General features: G+C 35.1%; 1 protein-coding gene across 10 annotated transcripts in view; it reads left to right on the top strand.

The window, feature by feature from the left end:
* The window catches only part of DZIP3 (DAZ interacting zinc finger protein 3), a 115,330-nt gene that overhangs the window by 28,232 nt on the left and 64,402 nt on the right, over window positions 1–22,696 (top strand). For all 10 annotated transcript variants that reach the window (XR_014263074.1, XM_082460307.1, XM_082460314.1 and 7 more), the window contains 7 exons: window positions 1,379–1,459; window positions 2,698–2,822; window positions 5,465–5,579; window positions 11,609–11,728; window positions 13,098–13,199; window positions 14,770–14,862; window positions 15,976–16,028. Coding sequence is in view for 9 of the 10 variants with exons in the window: in XM_082460307.1 (XP_082316433.1) it covers window positions 1,379–1,459; window positions 2,698–2,822; window positions 5,465–5,579; window positions 11,609–11,728; window positions 13,098–13,199; window positions 14,770–14,862; window positions 15,976–16,028 (689 nt within the window). In the remaining variant the exon portion in view is untranslated. The remainder of the gene's footprint in view (window positions 1–1,378; window positions 1,460–2,697; window positions 2,823–5,464; window positions 5,580–11,608; window positions 11,729–13,097; window positions 13,200–14,769; window positions 14,863–15,975; window positions 16,029–22,696) is intronic.

Here is a 22,696-nt window from a genome sequence, read left to right as displayed (position 1 = left end):
GTGTACCCTTCAGGCAGTTTCCCTCAATAGTTACATCTACATAACAATATATTATCAAAACCAGGAAGTTGACATTGGTACAGTGGGTGTTGTGTCAGGGGCCTCCAACCCCCATATTCAGAAGGACTGATGAGACTCAGTATATAGTTGTACTCATGCTGAGATTTATTACAATTATATAGTAAAGATACACACCCAGACTATAATGGTCAAAACATAACATAGGCAGAGTCTAGAGGAATCCATCTTCAGGCTTCCTTATGTTTTCTCCCTTCCATGAGGGATTACACAGAGTACATTCCTTCTTTCCCTCCTTTGCAACAAAAATGCAGCAGTGTGTGTGTGTGTGTGTGTGTGTGTGTGTGTGTGTGTGTGTGTGTGTGTGTGTGTGTGTGATATTTCTGCCCAGGGAAGTCCATTAGAGAATCAGTGCTCAAGATTTTTATTGGGGGTTGGTCGTGTAGACACCCTCTGCCTAACATGTATCAAAATTCCAGATTCCCAGGAGAAACTTCCTGGTGTTCAGCATAAATCACATAGTTGGCACAAACATTCTAGGAACAGTGAGACACCCCTGTCAGAGAACAGTGGGAACACTCTTGAAATCCAGATTTATAGATACCAGCCAAGGTCAGCCTTGCAAGCAGACCTTTCTAAGGATAGCATTCTCAGGCCAGCTGTGATAAGTTTTTTATGCACAGGTGTGTATAGTTCTGTCCCATTTTATCACAAGTGTATATGTTTGTAACCACTACTGGAATCAGGATAAAAGAACTATTTCATCACCATGAAAATCTCTTATGCTACCCCTTTATAGTCACATGCACCCTTCACCCTCCTCACTCTCGCTAACCCCTAATCTAGTCTCCATCTCTAATTTGGCATAGACCATTTTCAAATGAAGGAAATATTTGTGTTTTAATTTTTCATTAAATAAGTGATAAGCTTTATGTTCATACTGTTATAACAAAACACACACGTGGACAATAGAAGACTTTGATTTAAGAGATCATTGTATTTTTTAAGCTGGATGGTAGTATTTGTTATTATCTAAAGTGTTCCTATACAAAAATATCATGAGAGAAAGAGAGAATTTTTTGGAAAGTTTTAGTATAACAAATCTTGATGGCATTTGCTTTCATTTTCTTTGATCAAACTCTAATGTTTTATTTTGAGATTATTGACTGTCTTCTGGGTCAAACTATTAAATACATCTAAAATGAATTCTCTGTAGTGATTATTAGATGATTGACAATATAATGATAATTTTAACTATTTTTAATAGTTATTAAATAGGCCTAGGATATTTAATTAAGCTTTCTACACTAAAAAGTAGCATAGTCTAAATAATCAACTAAAGTATATTTTATCTTTTTAGGCACATCAGATTAATATTGGTTATTATTTGACATTACTATTTTTATATGGAGTAGCAGTCACTGAAAGAGGAAAGAAAGAGGTATGTAGCATGTGTTATTTGCACATTATAAATCTCTTCACATACACTGACTTCATTTTAACAAATTAAAGTGTTGATTTTTGACATTCTCTAAAAATTGAAACCACTCTGTGACTTTTCTGTCATATATTGAAAATGTAGAGTAATTATGCTAGAGACTATATTGTGAAACTAAAAATATTGGTAGGGGAAACTTAATGTTAGCTTATAACTTTATTTTATTTATCTTTGAAATACTTATCACTTATATAAAACAGAAAATTGTTTAGCTTCTTTCACTTATATAATAAATTTTAATCCATTTTTTAGTGTAGTTTAATCTCTCTGGTCTTTATCTTACCCTCTTTGTAAAATATGAGTTTTACCTCAAATTCTTTATCAAATAAAGTGAAGTGCAAAAGTAAAAATCGAGGAGGTAAGTAGGTGATTTCTAAGGGTCCTTACAAATTTAAATACTCTTTTTCTTATTTTTAATGATTTCTCAATTGCAGCCTTGATATCTCTTTTACCTTTTGTATTCCTAAATTTGTACTCTCTACTTGGTTTCATAAATAAATAAATCTGACTTGTTAATTAGGTGAAGTAGAATTTATAAGCACCAAACTGAAAACATTTCCACTTTAAATAATTTCACATAATGCTAATTATTTAGTGTGATGTGCTAGAGAATATTTTAAAATGAGGCCATGCAGCATTTTTTTTCCCAGGGAGACCGGGGCTACTGTGCCTGTTTTAATAATGATAACTAAAACATTTATTAGAACTGATTCTGTAGTTTACTTCTAAACCTATATTGCTTATGATCAAGGTGGTCATTCCTCAAAAGAGACTATATGTGTGGTCAAAAAGTCACTTATTTCCTATTTGAAAAACTAGGAAGATTTGTGCTCCAATTAGAATGAAAAATTAGGAAGAATTATAAAGAACTATGTTCCCATAGTCATCAGAAGAGCCCTTATTTTGGCTAGTAATATTTGTCAGTTTTAGATATAAAGATTGTTGTTGTTTTAATATTCACTTTGAAACACTGGTTAAAGATCTTTAGTTCTTTTGTAAATAACTAAAGCACTGAGTACATTATTTATGGGATTATATACAGAGATGTATTAGAGATATGAATAAATGACTGGATCAATACTAAAGCTGCCCTAACTTCTCCAGTTTGGGAAATAACTGTTTATTGTAAAACGAAAAAACTGACTTTTACATCAGCCAAACCTAGCTTTATGTTGCTACAGGATTGTATAGAAGCTGAGAATAAATTTCTGGTGATGAAGATGGTGATCCAAGAAAATGAAATTTGTGAAAATTTTATGTCTTTAGTTTATTTTGGACGTGGTTTACTTCGATGTGCTCAGAAGAGGTAAGGATTTTAATTAATGGGTAGATCTTGCCTATCAACTTTTAGCATTATGTAATGGGAATAAAGTTTGTACAATATACCAGGGATCATGACATTTGTGCTCTACTGATTCTTTTCTCCATCACTGATTCTATAGATAATTTCTTTCATGTACTTGAGAATATTAAGTATCAAACTTAACAGGCCATGGCAATAAAAGGTGGTATAGCACAGGCATTAGGAACATAGGCTTTGGAGTCTGATAGGCCCGGGTTCAAATACATTTTTTACCACTTATCTAATATATGACTCTAGGAAATTTAATGTCACTAAGCCTTATCTTTGGAACTAATAATAGTGCCCACCTCATAAAGTGATTAACAGTGCCCAGGACACAAAAATGGTATTCTTAATAGATAATTAATGGTTGTAGTTATTAATGCTATCACCACTTGGAATAGGTATTTAAGTTATAAATGAGCTTATAACTCATTGAAAGGGTCCAAATTCTGAGTCTGGGGGTATTGGGTATTACACACTTAGTGAAATTGTACAGGAGAATGTTTATGGACCATCTGTTCACTTCCCATATGTAGATCCTTAGCCATTTGTAGCATCATTCGTTCATTTTATTTGCTAAACATTTATCATATTTTAGAGACTGCTTTAGGTGTTGGGGATAAAATGGTTTACAAAATAGAATAGTTCCTGTCCTCATGTAACTGACAGTATAGTGAACGTTACAGACCTTAATCAAATAATCAGTTATATAAATAATCAATTATGAAATGTGATAAAGTGCTATGAAGGAAAATATAATGAAAAATTAGTCTTTATTGGAACCCCAATGTCTTTCTGGGAATCAGAAGTCTCCTTGAGGAAATAATGTTTGGCTGGGATCTGAAGGGTGAATTAGGCAAAATTTACTTATGCAAATCCTTATGAAGGATTACTGCTGGGCCCAACCATTGAATCCCTAAAAGCATCACTTATATGGTAGTTCCTTGATTCTTTGTAAGGTTGATCTTCTATCCTCTGGCATGCCTGGTTTTTAGTGTCCAGAAGATGTCCCACTTCCTGTTGGTTAGCATGATGTCATCAATGTAGTTGGCCAGTGTGATGTTTTGCAGAATGTCAGGATGATCAGAATCCCCTTAGTCTATATTGTGGAGAGAATTAACATAGCTCTAAGACAAGACAGAGAATCTGTACTGCTGTCCTTTCCTCAGATATGTGAACTACTGTTTATTTTCCTTATTGATGGGCATTGGAAAGAAATCAATTTCCCAAATCATTGACACTAGAAAGCCCAGTTGTCTGGCAGCATCATTTACTTTCATCCCTGGCCTATAGAGAACAGCCACCACTGAGCTGCTCAAAGACACTGATGTCCTTCTCACTCTGTATTTCTTATTACATTAATGGATGGAATGTCTTCTGGGCCTTTCTAGGGAACACTGTCTAGTGATGGATTCTATTGTCTTATGCAGTAAGTCCATTCTAACATCTTTACCTCCCTGAGCTTTCATTAATACTCTGCCAAGAAATTTTCAACATTTCCACCTCAATTACTAGAGGCCATTGTGGTTTCCAAGCTTCAAGTAGCCTTCTCAGCAGCATGTTAGGACTGGCTTTGGGTGTCCTTGCTAGGAAAGTAAATGCTGAATTATGGAAGAGTTGCCCCAAATCAATATATATTTCCCTATCAAGCTATATATTTGACCATTGGTTCAGCACTCTTAAGATCCACTCCCAGACATGTTCCTGCTAGTACGTAGTAGTCAAGTTCTGCAATGCTTATGGTGAATAAGCTTTTTCTTCCTCTGTTTTCCCACTTGGGCTTTGCTTATACTTGATCCTAGATTTTTTTGTCTGTAGGCAATGAGCAGATATGAGAGGATTTTGAGAAGGAAGTGTATCATCTTTTGAGACATGTACCTCAGATCATATTTTTGCATGATCTACTTGTTCCCTACCAGAGTCCTGATAGTACAATAGTTCTGTTGAGGCTATGCTTTTGGTTTTTGCTGTTGTTCTACTCTTGTGATTAAATACTGGGCCTCATTTTCAGCATGGTCTGCCTTTATGTTTAGAGTTGGTCAAGGTTTTTGAAACGTTACCAAAGCGGCCTTTTAACTTTCATGGAGTATCCTTAGTTGATAGTAGTAGTCCTGTTGAGGCTGTGTATTTGGTTTCTTTTGCAGTTTGTTCCACTTTGTGATTAAATCTGGGCCTGATTTTCAGCACAGGTTATCTTTATGTCTGTAGGAGATGAGGGTCTCTTTAAATGGTGCCCTCAGAGGCCTCTGTCTTTCATTGTGTCCGGGAGTCAATAGTTGGCTGACCTGTGCCATTTTCTTTCTTCAAGGCTTCCAAGACAGTAAAAAAAAAGCCAACCAACTCTACAGTCCCTTTAATTACCATGGCCCCCATAATGTTCAGGCTTGAGCTACTACATAATCTATTGTCTCCCCTTCCACCTGTATTTCATCCCAATCTACCACAGGTGAGAGTCCTAGTGTTTGTATTTCTATAGCATGCCAGAGGTTATCACCATCCTACTTACCACAAAAAAAAAAAAAAGGGTCTCTTGTTGTCTAATTGGTAAACTGTCTACTTACAGAGTCCTGTTCAAACTAACTCTATTTTAAAATGCCTTGCAGATATAATGCAGGACTGCTAGAATTTCATAAAAGCTTACAAGAAACAGGAGATACAGATGATCACTGGTTTGACATAGATCCTATGGAAGATGAAGATTTACCTACAACTTTTAAAGTAAGAAATTATTTAAGAATAACATTTCATCTGTGGCTAATCAGAATCATCTTTGATAAACTGCAGTTTATGTTAACTACGTCATTCTATAGCAAACACATTCTTTTGTTGGGCATTAGCTTTTTGTATGAGAAACAACCTTGATTCCATTATCTAGTGTAGAATGTTAGTATGATTCAACAAGCAGAGAGAAATGAGGTGGATGTGTTAGCATTTCCAAATAACAAGATTAAAAGCTGTACTAGTTCAGTACTTCACATGGCTACAGCTAAATGTAATAGTTAACTTCTTTTTTCTAACTATATTTACCATTATTTTGCTGTTGATTTAAATTTTAAAAGTACTAAATGCTTACATCAAAAAACTTGAAAAATGTAAAAATGCCAAAGATAAAAGTAAAATTCATCCATATATTTCTTCAAATGGAGAAACCATTGTTAGTATTTTCATTTATATCTTTCCATACACACATGTATAAACACTCTTTACCTTTTATTTTTAGTAAATTGGTGTGATGTTATACACATTGGTTTATAGTATGAAAATATATATTATTGTGAATTTCCCAGCAAGTAGATTATTATATAGTATAATTTTTTCATAGTCCATCTTAAACTGTGCTTTTAATTTGCTTAACCAATTCCCTGCTATTGAAGATTTAGTTTATCCTAAACATTCTAGTTTTTCACTATTATGGAAAGTGATCTTTTTGTATTTCTCACATCATTTCCTTAGTATAAATTTCTAAAGGTGGAATTGTGAAGTGTTTATACACTTGTACAGTTATTCATGTACGTTTCCACATTTCCTCCCAGAAAGTGTGTAACCAGTTTATATTCTTAAGACAGCCTTTGAGAGTTTCCATTTCCCCACACCCTCTGGATATTTTTTACCTTTTGGGTAATTTTTACTCATCTGGTAAGCCATGTTGGTCACTTTTTATTTGTTTAATATGAAAATAGCTACACTCGGCTTCTTTTGGTTAGCGTTTGAATGACATGTCTTCTTCCAAACTTTTACTTTAAACCTTTCTGGATCCTTATATTTTAGCTGACTTTAAGGCCAAGTGCATTCCTCAAAATAAAGAGGGATGTTTTATAAAAATAAAAAATTCAGTTTTCTAGGAAGCTGTAACAACTCAAAGTTTGTATATACCTAATAATATAGCCTCAAAATACCTGGGACAAAAACTGGTAGAACTAAAAGGAGAAATAGAAGACTTCCCAGTCACAGGGAATATTTTAATGTACCTCTCTCAGTAATCAATAGAATAAGCAGGCAGTCTTTGGTGTTGGCCAGGATAATCATATGACTTTTAACTTTGACCTAATAAAGTAGTAATTTTATACATTTTTGAAAAATATTGAATTTCTGTGTTTACCTGGAGCAGCCCCTACCTGGTCTTGGTTGTTTTTCTTTATTTTATTTTATTTTATTTTATTTTATTGTTATTTATTTATTTATTTTTGGCTGTGTTGGGTCTTCGTTTCTGTGCGAGGGCTTTCTCTAGTTGTGGCGAGCGGGGGCCACTCTTATGGCGGTGCGTGGGCCTCTCACTATCGCGACCTCTCTTGTTGCGGAGCACAGGCTCCAGACGCGCAGGCTCAGTAGTTGTGGCTCACGGGCCTAGTTGCTCCGCGGCATGTGGGATCTTCCCAGACCAGGGCTCGAACCCGTGTCCCCTGCATTGGCAGGCAGATTCTCAACCACTGCGCCCCCAGGGAAGCCCGGTTGTTTTTCTTTTTTTTCCTTCTCCTTCTAAAATATTTTTATTTCTTATCCAAACTTTCTTATTTTTATTTTATGCAAAGTAATACATGTATGCAGTTTGTCAAGTAATATTAAAAGGCTTAAACATTAACGGTCTGTGGTTCATCATCTCTAATTGTAGTTACTGACTATGGGTAACTTCTTCCAACCCTCTAGGCACTTTCCTTTGATATTTACCTGTTTTTTTTTTTTTTTTTTGAAAGAAGCTTAATTTAATTACAGACCCAAGTTTCTTGGGACCTTTTAATCAAGTCCAAAGAGAATTAAAAACTTTAAGTACATTACAATTGACCCATGAGACTTGGAGTCAGTAAAGTTTCACTCTGCACCTCAATTTAAGGCAGGAACTTGGAAAACAGATGTTTGGGAGTAGCAATGACAAATCCTATTCTGGAAAGATAGAAGAGGATTCCCCACAGATCTATAAACAAAATAAAGTTATTAACATAACCTCACTAGAGGTTTGCTCCATTTATGTTTTCTTCCATTTGTTTTTATATAATTTTTAGGTATATTGTGGCAAGACACAGGAGGGAGAATTCATAAAATCTTTAATTGTCTCACTGAGGGTAGAACAATGCGTCAGGAAAATCTAACTGTGTTGTATTTCTACACAACACACTTCACTTCCCCATCCTACTAATAGTTGTAAGTTTTTATTAAATTGGCCTTAGGGCTTCCCTTTACTCTATTCCTGGGAATACCCTCACCCCTTTCCTTTGTAGATACTCTATTTCTTGGATCTCAAGTTTTCCTCTTTCTAGGTATAATCCCTTGTTTTGGTGGTGCAACTCATCCAGCAGCTTCCTGGAAAAGGGTACTTGCTTGGGAGATAAATTTTTTGAGATCTTTCAAGTCTCAAAATAATTTATCCTTTGTACACTTTATTTATATCTTGCCTGGGCATAAAATTGTAGGTTGAAAATCATTTTCCTTCAGTTTTTAAAATTGTGTTTCTGTTATCTTCTAACTTCCAACAGTAGTATTTTTGAGAAATTTGATGTTCTGATTATCAATCTTTTGTTATAACCTATTTTTTTTTTCTGGGAATTTTTAGGATATTCTGTATATTCCTAGTGTTCTGAACTTACGTTTTTTGGTTCTGGGACATTTTCTTTTTTTATTTATTTGATGATTTCTTCTTCATTTTCTCTTTTCTTTTTGAAATGTCTTTTATTCAGATACTTGACATCCTGGACTGAATTTCTGGTTTTCTTATTTCTCTGCTAATTTTTATTTTTTGTCTTTTCTGTTTTAAATATTTATTAATTTATTTGGCTGTGCCTGGTCTTCCGCGGCATGTGGGATCTTTAGTTGCGACATATGGGATCTAGTTCCCAGACCAGGGATCGAACCAGGGCCCCCTGCATTGGGAGCATGGAGTCTTAACCACTGGACCACCAGGGAAGTTCCTAATTTTTTGTCTTTTTGTTCTACTTTCTAGGAGATTTTCTTCATCTTTTTTGCATAGAGCTAATATTCAGCCAGTATACACTAGTGCTATCATATTAGTTCTTATAATGTTAAAATATTTCCATATTGCTTAGAAAATAGTGGCTGCTTCAAAAATAGTTGGGTAACCAGCCACCATTCCAGATGCCCTGGACTCTCCTCCAGCCCTCTCTCTCCATACTTCTTAAGTTAAAATCCAGTAACTAAAGGTTTAATGTCCAATAGAGCAGAATGCTTCCATGATCGTGCTCTGACTCTAGGCCAGCATGTTCTTAATCTGTTATAAGTGGTCCCTATGCCTGTCAGCCCACCAAAAGTCCTACTTCCCAAACATTGTATTAGTTTTTCTTTAAGAAAACTTAGAGGGCTGGCCTATACCCCTTTATCTGGCACTGAGGAGTTCCAGGTGAGTACCACCAGAGGCCTGCCCTGCCCCAGTTGCTCCTATCCTCATGTGTCTCCTTAGATGAATTCACCCTGTTGGGGGGGAGATTGTACTCCTAGAGTTGCTGGCACCCTAGCAGGGGAGTGTCCCTTCATATTGTTATTATTTTCAACATTACCCTTGTTTCTATCCTTCTATTGAATTTTTGATTTCAATGATTATTTCAGCTATCATCTACCAAGAGTTTTCTTGTTGTTATGAATGTTATTTTTTTTCAAAAAAAAATAATATCCTGTCCTTTTTTCATGAATTTTAGAGGTAAATGTTAAAGGTAATATTAGCTAGATCATGTAAGGCTTTATAAACCAAGTAAGGAGCTCAGACTGTATCTTGAGGGTCATGTGAAACCCCTCAAAACTTTTAAACAGTGGGGTGTTATAATCAAATTATAGTAAAATATGACTTATAGAATTTAGGACTTTGAAGAGTTTCTGTATTTATGGTAAGGGAGGAGTTCAGAAAGTTAAAAAATATTAATAAAATAGTTACAAATTGTAGTTAGTGTTCTAAAGAAAAACAAGGGACTGGGACAGAGAAAATGGAGAACACACAGACATACACTTATATACCTGCATATATCCATATTTGTCTATATGTATATATGCATAAATGTGTATGGGTATCTATGTGTAGTGGTTAGGAAAGGCCTCTCTGGGAGGTGATATTTAAGTTGGAAGCAGAAGGTTGAGAATGGAACTAGCTCTGTAAAGAGTTGGGTAAGAGCATTCTAGGTAAACAGAATTGAATGTGGAAAGGCCCTCAGGCCTTGAAGGGCAAATTTGAGGAACTGAAAATATAAAATCATGAATTTTATAGTGAGTGAGACTAGAGATGAATGTGAAGAGATGGACCAGAGATGGCTAGGTGTACTGGGTTCAGATTCTGCAGGTTCTGCGGGACCTTGCAGTCAGTCTTGGTAAGGGTTCTGGATTTTGTTTTAGGTAGTGGGAAGCCATTGAAGAGTTTTAAGCAAGGAACTGACAATGATCTTTTGTTTTTTTGCAGAGAGTGCTTTGAACACAGTAGGCAAGGAAGAGGCGGACCAGTTAGGCAGTTGTTATAGTCAGTAATGTAGGTAAGACATAGAGTGGTAGCAATGGAGAGAGAATTAGAAAAATTTGCAGTATATTCTGGGAGAAGACGCAACAGTACTTGCTGATATATTGCATGTAAAGGGTGATGGAATAACTATACAATGGATGACTTCAAGACTACTGGCTTGAACCTAAATAGATAGTGGTAGATGAAATTGATGTAAGTCCCATGAGGACTAAGTATTAACCTGCTAAGTTCACTGCTGTATCCTTAACATCCCTTAACATTCATAACAACCTGGCCCGTAACAGACACTCAGTAAATATTTATTGAATGAGTGAATATCAGTGACTGAGGCAGAAGATGAGGAGTAAGGAACAAGGAACAGATTTTGTTAGGAGACTCACAGATCAATATTGAACTATTAAGTGTCAGATATGTGAAACCACAGTAATTATATACCTACTATGAGTCCTATCCCTTTGTTTTCAGCATCTCCACTTGACTATTGGTTATCCTCACAGAATATACTACTTTCATATTGATAGGTCCTTGAACACTGCTTCTTTATTTCTCTCTTGATACTTAAAATTTTCTAGTCAACTTGATCAAAACATTTTTATTCCTCATAAAATTCTGAATGCCATTAAACAAATGTTACAAATGCTGACTTGATTTGTAAAATAGTCTGTAGAGGCTTATTTTATCATGTCTTATACCCTCAATATATATGAGTATGTCCCTCTAAGGGACAGTATTAAGGACCTGTTTAACTTAGACTTGATAGTGTGTTTCACAAACCTTTAACTAGCATTTTAAAATATGGAAATTGCATTCCAAGTTGTAACTCTGAACACTGGAAACATACTTCTGTACCCTGCCTCTGCCCCTTCTGGCTGAGCAGCTTGTTGCACCACTACAGTAGTTCCACTGCCAACATGGTGTCTTGGGGGCCAGTTCTATCAAGGACTCTCCTGGGTTTCCAATGATTTCTTGTCTCTCTGTATTTATATCAGAGCAAGTAATTCTTGTTAGGAACATGCTAGGTGTTATGAGTTAGAATGAAGAGTAGACATATAGCTTTGAACATAGACTTCTATCCTTTCTCCATGTTTGTATTCAATAAGAAGTGTAGTATTTCTTATTTAGGGCCTTTCTATGTATTGTTTACTTTGAATGAGGGAAATAGGTTCTATAACTATTTTTAAAAAATATATACAACACCTTCAAAAAAGGATATGAAATGGAAATATAACTTAAGGTAAGATAAGTGTTGTAGTTTTTTTATTACTGATTCATGAGATGTATTTTTATTTTTAAAATTTAGGACCTTCTTAACAATTTCATCAAGACAACTGAGGGTAATATAATGAAGCAGACCATTTGCAGTTATCTAGATTGTGAGCGATCTTGTGAAGCTGACATTTTAAAGAACACCAATTATAAGGTACTATAATTACCAATTAACTGAGTATTTTAAAAATGTGATTGTAAAGTTAAACTTAGATAAAAATTATTATATTATCATGCATCAAAATATTGTTTAAAAAGTACTTAGTTTAATTACAGTGATAATGCAGTTGAGAAGCTGTTTGAATGTCTCAGAGCTTAGATTCATTGTGATCAGGAAATATTTATATTCTTTGAGTCAGTAAAAGAATGAATTGGCTTTGCTAGGGTTTTTGTAATATTCACAAGTTTCTGAAGTTATAACAAATATTCTTATAATCATATAATGGAAATTATCTAAAATATTCTTCATAGTTAGAAATGTTACACGTTGAGAATATTAGCATTTTACTAAGGAGAAAGGTTGTCACTCCTCAAGAATTATGTTACTAAGTAAGGATCATTATTTCTTCTGTGGGCCTTGGGTGGGACACACACACACATAACCAGCCTTGATTTGAAGAAATTCAACAATCAAAGTACTTCAAGTCTAGTTCTCCCTGGATCTATCAGAATAAGACTGTGGAAAATCACAAGATAAGCTGAGATGTTGTCATCAGTGTAAATCTGACTACTTCTACAAGATTGGAAATCTGAGTTGAAAAGGATGATGTATAGAGCAAATGGCGTAGATGGGAAGGAGGAGAAAGCCAAGATCTATTCATTAGGGTAAGATGGATATTGGGAAGTGTAGGCCTGGTGAAGTGCAGTGCTCGGGGCAGGTCAGGGTCAGTCCTGGTTTCGGTGACATGGTGATATGGTCCTGTGGTTTCCCAGGGAGGCATCAGGGTTCCAGTCAAATGGATAGCATGTAGCAGCAGGAAGTCTTGGCCACAAAACTTAGATTTTTGTCATCTAAGCAGTGTACCTATTTAAAGGAAGCAGGACTGTGGTTCCCAGGGAGGGCACACTAGGAAAGACAAGAAATCTATACCTTGGGATAATGCAGTAGCTCAGGAGCCATTTCTCACCAAGATAGCAATCTAAGGTCTGGTGATTGGTGACAAAGAAGTTTTGGGGAATAATGGTATGGAATTGGGGCTGAAAGAAAAATGTAAAAGTTGAGGTGAAGTGGGGCAGACAGCATGTTCATCTACAAAGGTCACTCACCAAGTTTCTGATATTTTGTTGTATACAGCATATGGAAAATATTACATTAACTTATTCAAATTATTGCCTATTTTTTTGTCTTTAGTGATATAAAAATGACTTGTATAGTTCTTTGATTACCAGTGATCTGTTGATAAATTTTCAATGCCATCTAAAGCTCATCTAGTTATAGAATAATTTAAAAAATGACTTAAGGTGGTATTTTCTATATCTACATGGATTACTATTTCTTATCAGCAGCTTTTATTCTTTTCCAGGGATTTTTTCAGTTAATGTGCAGTAAAAGCTGTTGTGTTTACTTCCATAAAATTTGCTGGAAAAAGTTCAAGAATTTAAAATATCCAGGTGAAAATGATCAGGTATTATATTTGTTCTTCCTTAAAAACTTTACTACAGCATATCCTCCTCTACTCTTTCCTCTATTTTCCCTCTTTCCTCTTCATTTCTTCCTGATCACATCCTTCCCCCTCTTTTTTTCTCCCTTCATTTTTTTTTTTCCTATTCTCTCTGATGCTTTTCTCCTCACTATTTGTTTATCATCACCATTTATTAAACAGGTCTTTGTAGGAAATACTCTGCTAGTTGCTTTGCTTATTGATTTCTATTAATTTGTTCTCTTCCCTTTAGAAGTTTATACTCTTAAGAATAGAAATATTGTTACGTATATTCACATAAAGGACATAAATAGAATCACTTAATAAAAAGAAAGAACAACTATATAATTTTAAGGATAGTTTCTATTTTAAGGGAACAGTGATAAATTTATAGTCTTCAAAAATATACTTGTATTATTGGGAGTTCCCTGGCAGTCCAGTGGTTAGGGCTTGGCGCTTTCTCTGCCGGGGCCGGCATTAGATCCCTGGTCAGGGAACTAAGATCCCTCAAGCCATGCAGCATGGCCAAACAAACAAGCAAACAAACAAAACAGCAAAAAACAAAACAAAAAAACCCCAAATATATTTGTATTATTTATATTTGCCTAAAGTCATATAACTAAATTGAATTCTTTGCCGCTAAAATTAAAGTAGAAACCAAAAGCCCAATTCTATATTAATTACTCTTTAATGAGGTAATGGCCCTAAGTTGGGTCTATAATGTTTGGTTCTAGAGTGTTTACATTGTGCAAACAGCAGAAAACACTTATAAAGGAATTGTGGTGGAACAGAAAGAGCACTGTATATGAAGTTGAGAGTTCCAAGTTCAAGTCCAGACTGAGCCACTTACTAGTTTTCTTTGCACTAGGCTGAAACTCATTTTTCTAAGCCATATAGTGAGGATAGTAATACCTACTTTATAAGTTTGTTATGAGGGTTAACAGGTAAAACAGATAAACTTGCACTGTACATTGTAAAAATCATTATATAAAGCATTATTATTCATTTTTTAAGCAGTGTGTAAATACTTTTCACTTTTTTTGATTATTAGGGCAATCCATTTTGCTCAACTTTAGAAAGAGATGTAAAAGAAAACTAAGTAACTTAACCGGAGGAAATAACAAGGTCAGAATCAGAAAAAGGACTCAAATTCGTTTTCCCTGGAATCCTCATATATCTAATAGAAATTCAGTATTCCTTTTTGCACTTACTTAATTAGTATATTTTACTTGAAGTTGCTTTTATTGGGGCCAGCAAATACATTTTAGTTTGTAATATAACTACTTGAAGATTTTGAAGTAGAAATGATGAGAGAGAAAAGTGTAGTCATAAATTTTAAATAGGAAATCCATTGGTATAAGAAATGGACTATCTTTGAACAGGTAACTCTCAAATGTTTATTCACATCTTTTGTTTTACTGTCTAGCAATATCTGCTTCTAACTTTATTTAAATATAATCAGTCTTGCACATCAGCGGGTTTTTTCTGTTTTTATTGTTTGTATTATTTTTTTCTATTGATAACTTATTGTTTTTTTTTCTATTGATAACTTTAGAGTTTTAGTGGGAAAAAATGTTTGAAGGAAGGATGTACAGGTGACATGGTAAGGATGCTGCAATGTGAGGTACCTGGAATTGTCAAAATTTTGGTGAGTATCTTTTTCTTATTTTTTTGCTTTCCTTCACTGGAATGATGTTTTTGACTTCAAACGGATTTGGGAATTGTAGTAATAGTATTCTAGCCATATTCTCTTTGATGGGACTAAGCTCTCTAACCTTTTTATTGCATTGATTTCTCCAAAGTAGTATTTAAGTGGTACTTAAGAATAAGAAAATTTTAAAAATAAAGACACACACACATACACACACAGAAACAGAAACAGACAAAGCAGGCCATGGCTGTAGCAATGAGGAAAGTCTTTATCATGAACAAAGGATGATAATCTAATTCTGTTCCACCTATGGTTAAAACTAATTTTAGATTTTCTGAACACTTTTTTAGTCTCTAAGCATCTTCCTATAAAAATATCTATAGAACATCTCATAGAGTAGCTGTTACATAAAATGCACTTAAATGGTATCCATTTTATTTTTTTAATTAATGAAATATCTTGTTGAATTTTCAGTTAATTAGTAAACAGACCAAAATTATAAATAGGAATATATATATTTTTTAATGTTTAGTATGGTCTTCTTGTATTTTAGATTTGACATTTAAATCCTATAGTGATATAAAGTAGAACTAGTTTTTTTTTTTTTTTTTTTAAGAAATTCACATTCTTTTATTTATTTATTTATGACTGTGTTGAGTCTTCGTTTCTGTGCGAGGGCTTTCTCTAGTTGCGGCAAGTGGGGACCACTCTTCCTCGCGGTGCGCGGGCCTCTCACCATCGCGGCCTCTCATGTTGCGGAGCACAGGCTCCAGACGCGCAGGCTCAGTAATTGTGGCTCACGGGCCCAGTTGCTCCGTGGCATGTGGGATCTTCCCAGACCAGGGCTCGAACCCGTGTCCCCTGCATCGGCAGGCAGACTCTCAACCACTGCGCCACCAGGGAAGCCCAGAACTAGTTTTTAAGACCAACTTTAGTCTGTTATTTGATTAAGATTGTTTATAGCTTGTTTCTTCTGTTTTATTTGTTTTATATTCACTATAGCTTCGTTCTCATTGTTTTCTTTCAAATATTAAGTCTAAGAAGTAACATTAAAGAATCTTGAAAATTGAACTACTTTAGGGCTATTTTTTTTTTTTTCATCACTTGCAGTTTGAAGTTGTGAGAAAGGATGAATATATAACCATTGAAAATTTAGGAGCAAGGTAAGCTTGAAATTAAATATTCTACTTTTTTTTGAGCATGTATGTATTTTTCAGTTGCTTCTTTCTTCTGTGTTTTCTGTTACTTTCTGGAGCTCCATTAAACTTAAAGACAGTATCAGTTGTGTGAAAAAATTGTATTTAATTGACATTTGTCTACCCCTTTGCCCCCCACTTTGTAGACTTTTAAATTCTAAAGCAGAAAAGTAGAAATGTGAATACTTTTCCCTTAAGTATGAAAAGAATCCTTTCCTGAAAACCAAACGTATTTTTCTTAAAGTTATTTAAATTAGATTGTTATGATATAAAAACTTTCTCCTAGCTTTCAAAACTCATTCAAGCCTCCAGGCTTGTCTGACAATTAGGATCATCCTGTTTCTTAGATGAGAAAGCTGTATTGCAGAGGAATATATAAGCTGGGAATTCATAGAGGTGTAGACTGTTGCTATTGAAATTAGAAATTTCAATATAAAACTTATCCTAATCCATTGATTCTCTTTTCTTCTGTTTAAAATGTCTACCATTTTTTAATCTACCAGGGTTATTACATTGATATCTAAGTTTTCCCTATGAGCTAATGAAACCCAAATCTTTACCTCTGCTGTAGATCTCACTCTTAAAAATCTAGGTCTGTCTACCTGCGTGCTAAAGATTTCCATTTTTATTTTTCAAAAAGATCTATAGTTCAGTATGCCCACAACTAGACTCACAATATTTCTTCCCAGTTACAGTTGCTCTGTAACTTTTTTTAGGTCCAATCAATTCAACTTCTTAAATATATTGTACATGCCTCCTTACTTCTGCCCCTGTGCTTCCACTAAGCTAAAGTTATTTTTTTTACTTTTTTTTAACATCTTTATCGGAGCATAATTGCTTTACAGTGTTGTTAGTTGCTGCTGTGTAACAAAGTGAATCAGCTATATGTATACATATATCCCCATATCTCCTCCCTCTTTTATTTGGAATTCTGAAAACAGCTTCTAAACCCGTCTTTTTTGTCTCCAGTCTTACCTTTCTTCAGTCTGACTGTTCAAGTCTATTGAACAGTCTGTTCAGCCATCAAAATCACTTTTCTAAAAAAAAAATGGAAATATTTCACTTCTCTGCTTGAAAATCTTTCAGAGGCTTCTCATTGCTCTCAATTAAGTTCAGGCTCGTTAGCTTGGCTCTTTAGTCACCTTGGTCCCTGCTGTACTCACTAGTGTCATCTCTTGTCATTCTGTTTTTTTTTTACTATATATACACCAAATATACTGAGCTTCTTTTAGTTCTTAAGTGTGCCATCTGTTTTACCTCTAGGACTTGCCTAGAATACGCCATTCCTTTGACTTTGCCTGGTTAAAACTTCCAGAAAGTCGTTTTTACTTTGCATTAGGTGTTTCAATCACATATTCCCTTTACTTCTCCTATTAAAACATTTACTAAGTTCTGTTACACTTTCTAGGCTCTCTTCTCCATTTGACTATAGCCTCCATGAGGGCAAGAACTTTAACTTGCTTACTGCTATATTCCCAGTACATAACCTAATGTCTGGCATATAGCTGGTACCCAATAAATACATGACAGATGTAGAGATTCTAACTTCCATTATTCTACAATGAGTATGTTACTTTTGTTTGACAGGCAATTAACTTATTTGGAGATGAACTGCGAACCTGTTTTCCTTGGATGGTGGTTTCAGTCTCAATTCAGAACTTCAGCCTTTAGCTGAGCTGCTTTGAGTCTGTTCCACACATATGGTTCAGCAGTCAGTCAGAGATGTGGCCGGAAAAAATTGGGGGATCTCTTCTCTGACTTTCCTTTCTGGGATTCCCCCACACTCTTCAGCAGCCGTGGTTCCATGGCTTCAATTTTCTGGTTCCCTCAGCCAAGGAGACCTTTGTTTTCTACCATGGTATACTTAGCCTCAGGCTCAAAGCTCTAAAATTGGTGAACTTAATTTCATACAGTCCTCTTCTCTTCTCCCCGAGCATATACCCCCTACAGCAGAGTTGGTTTGTTTCTCTACTCTCTGTGCCTTCAAGGAGTTGCTTTTTGTAATTTGCCTAAGTTTTATAGTTATTTTCTGTGGGAAAACCCTCTGATAATTGGACCTTATTACCAAAAGTGGAAGAGCTACCTCATGAGGTTTCGTGAATGAATGACAAAAAAGTTTGGTTGTTTTTTAACATTAAAATGCTTTATTGTTATTAAAATATGCATAAATAAAAGCTCACAAAATATAAATGCAGAGTCTAAAAACGAATTATGAAGCAGACAGTCTTGTGGCTCCACCCATATAGAATTTTGTCAGCACCCCAGAAGCACTCACTGTTCCCCTCTCCCCCAGCTCAACCTCTTCCTAGGTAACTGTTATCCTGACCTTCACAGTAATCATCTCCTTGCTTTCTTGATAAATGTAATAATTATAAATGCATTTCTAAACACTGAATTTTTTTATAGGTCAGTTTTTCAGGCTATAGCTCATAATACAGTAAAATTCACTTTTTAAAAATATACGTTTTAAATGATTTTATTTTTATACAGCCGAGTAACCACTACCATGATCAAGAGTATTTCCATCATCCCAAGTTTCTCTAAAATCTCTTACATAGTCATTCCCCCCTCCAACTTCCAAACCCTGGTAACCACTGATATGATTTCTGTTCTGATTAATATTGCTTTTTTCTGACTATCCTCTAGTAGGAAAGCCTTTTGCATCTGAATTTTTTTTAACTTAGCATAATGCTTTTGAGATTCATCCTTGTTATTGCATGTATCAGTAGTTCATTTTTGTTTGTTGTTGAGTAGTCTTCCTTTGTATAGAGTACCATAACTTATTTATTCATTTAACAGTTGATGACATTTGAGTTGTTTCTGGTTTTAGGCTGTTATAAATAAAGCTGCTATAAATATTCATGTGTTACTCTTTGTATAGATATATGCTTTCATTTCTCTTGGATAAATTCCTAGGATCAGGATTGCTGAGTCATATGGTGTGTGTTTAATGTTATAAGAAACTGCCAAACTGTTTTCAAAGTAGCTGTACATTTTGTTATTCTCACCAGCATAATAAGAGAATTCTAGTTTCTCTGCATTCTCTCCAGCACTTGGTATTATCAATTTTAAACATTTCAGCCATGTTAAAAGATGTGTAATGGTATCTTACTGTGGTTTTAATTTGCATTCGCTTAAATTTTCAAAACTATTTTTTTATTTTAGATCCTTTGCTATTACATGATAAATCTTAGAAACACCTTATAAATTTCTCCAAACTTCTTGCTGAGATTTCGATTGCATTGAATTTGTAGATCAATTTGGGGATGATTTACATCTTAACAATATTGAGACTTCCCATCCGTGAAGATGATGTATAATTAATTTCACTTAATTGGGTCTTCTTTGATGCCTCTCAGGAATGTTTTGTAGTCTTCTGTGTATATAGTCTTATTTGTACAATCCTATAAATATTTTGTTAGATTATCCATGTATATTTGACTTTTTATGTTATTGCAAATGATAATTTTAAAATTTCAATTTCTAGTTATTTGTGTTATACAGAATTGATTGGTGTCTATTGATCTTGTATCCTGTGACTTGATACTTAATAATTTTAATATCGTTTATAGATTCTTTGAGGTTTTCTACAAATGATCATGTCATCTATACATAAAGACAACTTTATTTCTTTTTTTGCAATCTGTATGCTTTTTGTTTATTTTCCCTTACTTATTGCATGGTCTAGGTCCTCTAGTACAATGTTGAATACACTTGTGAGAGCAGACATCTTTGCCTTTTCTAGATCTTAGGAAGAAGTCTTCAGTTTTTCACCATTTAGTATGCTGTTAGCTGTAGAATTTTTACAGATACCCTTTTTTAGGTTGAAGAGATTCTTTTTTCATCCTACTTCTCTGAAAATTTTTATCATGAATGGATAGTGAACTAATGCTTTTCTGCATCCATTGAGACGATCATATGGTTTTCTTCTTCTTCTTTAATCTGTTAACATGTTGAATTACATCAATTTATTTTCAAATGTTGAATCCACTTTGCTTTCCAAGAATAAATAGCAGTTGGTCATGATCTATTTATTTTTTTCATATTGCTGCTGGTCTTTTAATTTCTAGCTTTATTGAGCTATAACTGGCATATAACATTGTGTAGGTTTAAGGTGTACAACATGATGATTTTATATATATGTATATATGAAACAATTACCACCATAAGTTTAGTTAACACATCCATCACCTCACATAGATTTTTTGTGTGATGGGAACTTTTAAGATCTACTTTCTTAACAACTTTCAAGTATACAATATAGCATTGTTAACTATAGTCACATGCTGTACTTTGGACCCCTGGTTTGTACCTTTTGACCCCTTTACCCTTTTCCCACGCCCCACCCCCACCCCTGGCAACCACCAGTCTACTCTGTGTTTCTGAGTTCAGGGTTTTTTAGCTCTCACATATAAATGAGATCGTATAGTATTTGTCTTTCTCTGTTTGGCTTATTTCACTTAGCATAATGCCTTCCAAGTTCATCCATGTTATCACATATGGCAGGATTTCCTTTTTATGGCTGAATAGTATTCCATGGTATATATATGCCACATTTTCTTTATCTATTCATACATTAACAGACACTTAAGTTGTTTTCCATGTTTTGGCTATTGTAAATAATGCTTCAATGAACATGGGGGTGTAGGTATCTCTTTGAGACAGAGATCGTATTTCCTTTGGACATATAATATATACCCAGAAGTGGGATTGCTGGATCAATTCTATTTTTAATTTTTTGAGGAACTTCTATACTGTTTCCCCTAGTGGCTCTATCGACAGGTGTGAAGTAATATCTCATTGTAGTTTTGATATGCATTTTTCTGATGATTGGTGATGTTGAGCATCTTTTCCTGTACCTGTTGGCCATTTTATATCTTCTTTGGAAAAATGTTTATTCAAGTTCTTTGCCTTTTTAAATTGGATTATTTATTTATTTGCTGTTGAATTGTATGGCTTCCTTATATATTTTAGATATTAACCCATAATCAGATATATGATTTGCAGATATTTTCTCCTGTTCTGTAGGTTGCCTTTTCATTTTGTTGACTGTTTCTTTCACTGTGCAGAAGATTTTTAGTTTGATGTAGTCCCACTTATTTATTTTTGCATGTGCTTTTGATGTCAGATTAAAAAAATCATTGCCAAGACTGATTTCAAGGCAATGTTGCTTTTCTCTCTACTTTCAAAGGTATCTCTTTGTCTTTTACTTTTGTCAGTTTAATTATAATGCATTTTGATGTAGTCTTTTTCAGGCTCAACCCATTTGTGGTCCTTTGAGCCTTGTGAATCTGGATGTCTATTTCTCACCTTAAGTTTGGGGAAGGGACATTATTTCTTTAAATACTCTTTCCATCCCTTTCTCTTTCTCTTCTCCTTCTGGGATTACCATACTAGTATATTGTTTCTCTTATTGTTGTCCCATACATCCCGTAATCTTTCTTTACTCGTTTCATTCTTTGTTCTTTTTCCACCTCTGATTGGGTAATTTCAAATGATCTGTCTTTGAGTTCACTGATTCTTTCTTTTGCTTGATCAAGTCTTGTTGAAGCTCTCTATTATATTTTTCAGTTCAGTCAGTGTATTCTTCAACTCTAGGACTTCTGGGTTTTTTTTTTTCTTTATGGTTTCTATTTCTTTGTTGACCTTTTAATTTTGTTCATGCATTGTTTTCCTAATTTCAGTTAGTTGTTTGTGTGTTCTTGTAGTTCACTGAACTTCTTTAATAGGATTATTCTGAATTCTTTGCACTGTCTATAGATCTCCATTTCTTTAGGGTCACTTATTGGAAGTTTATTAGTTTCTTGTGGTGGCATCATATTACCTGATTCTTCATGATCTTTGTATACTTGCATTGGTATCTGCACATTTGAGTACATGGTCTCCACTTGCAGACTTTACAGGTTTGTTTTGGCAGGGAAAGACCTTCACCAATCAGCTTGTAGCATCTACAGGTAAATAGAACTTCCCATAGGGTTTTCTAGTTCTGTGAAGCCACAGTCTGTGCTCTGAGGTTGGGAGTGGGGTGCTATTGGGTGGGGCTGATGGCTGGGTTCCATGTTCAAGTGGGGCTGCTGGGTGGGCTCCCAGGTCAAGTCGGGCTGATGGCTATGTTGTGGTCAGGTGGGGTTACTAGCTGTGCTCTGTAATCACCTCTGGTTGGGCACATTCACAGGCTTTGTTCCCTGCCTGGGTGTTGTCACCGGTTGGATTCTGTAATTGGGCAGGATTGCAGGCCATGCTCTGCAATTGTTCCTGGTCAGGTGGGGCTTCAAGATGTGCTTCCTGAGCAGATGGAAACAGTGGCTGGATTCTGCATTCAGGTGGGGCCACAGGCCAGGCTTCATGGTCAGATGAGATGTCAGGCTGTACTTTGCAATCAGGCAGGACCACAGGCTGTGCCCCAAAGTTGGGCAGGGCCACAGGATGGGCTTTGCAATCAGATAGGTTGTTCGTTGTGCTCTGCTTTTGGGTGAGGTGTGGCCTTCAGCTGTACCCCACATTTCGGTGAGGCAGAAAATGTCAGGGTTGCTGTCTGGATTCCTTGGTGTAATGGGACCAGAGGCTGTCCTCTGATGTTGGGCAGGTTACTGGCTGGGCTCCCTGCTTGAGTGATTACATAGGTAGCATTCAGC

This window comes from Balaenoptera physalus (genome assembly GCF_965194825.1).
Source record: "Balaenoptera physalus genome assembly, chromosome: 4".
NCBI lineage: Eukaryota > Metazoa > Chordata > Mammalia > Artiodactyla > Balaenopteridae > Balaenoptera > Balaenoptera physalus.
The sequence above is the reverse complement of the archived record's forward strand: the minus strand, read 5'-3'. Positions and strand labels throughout refer to the sequence as shown.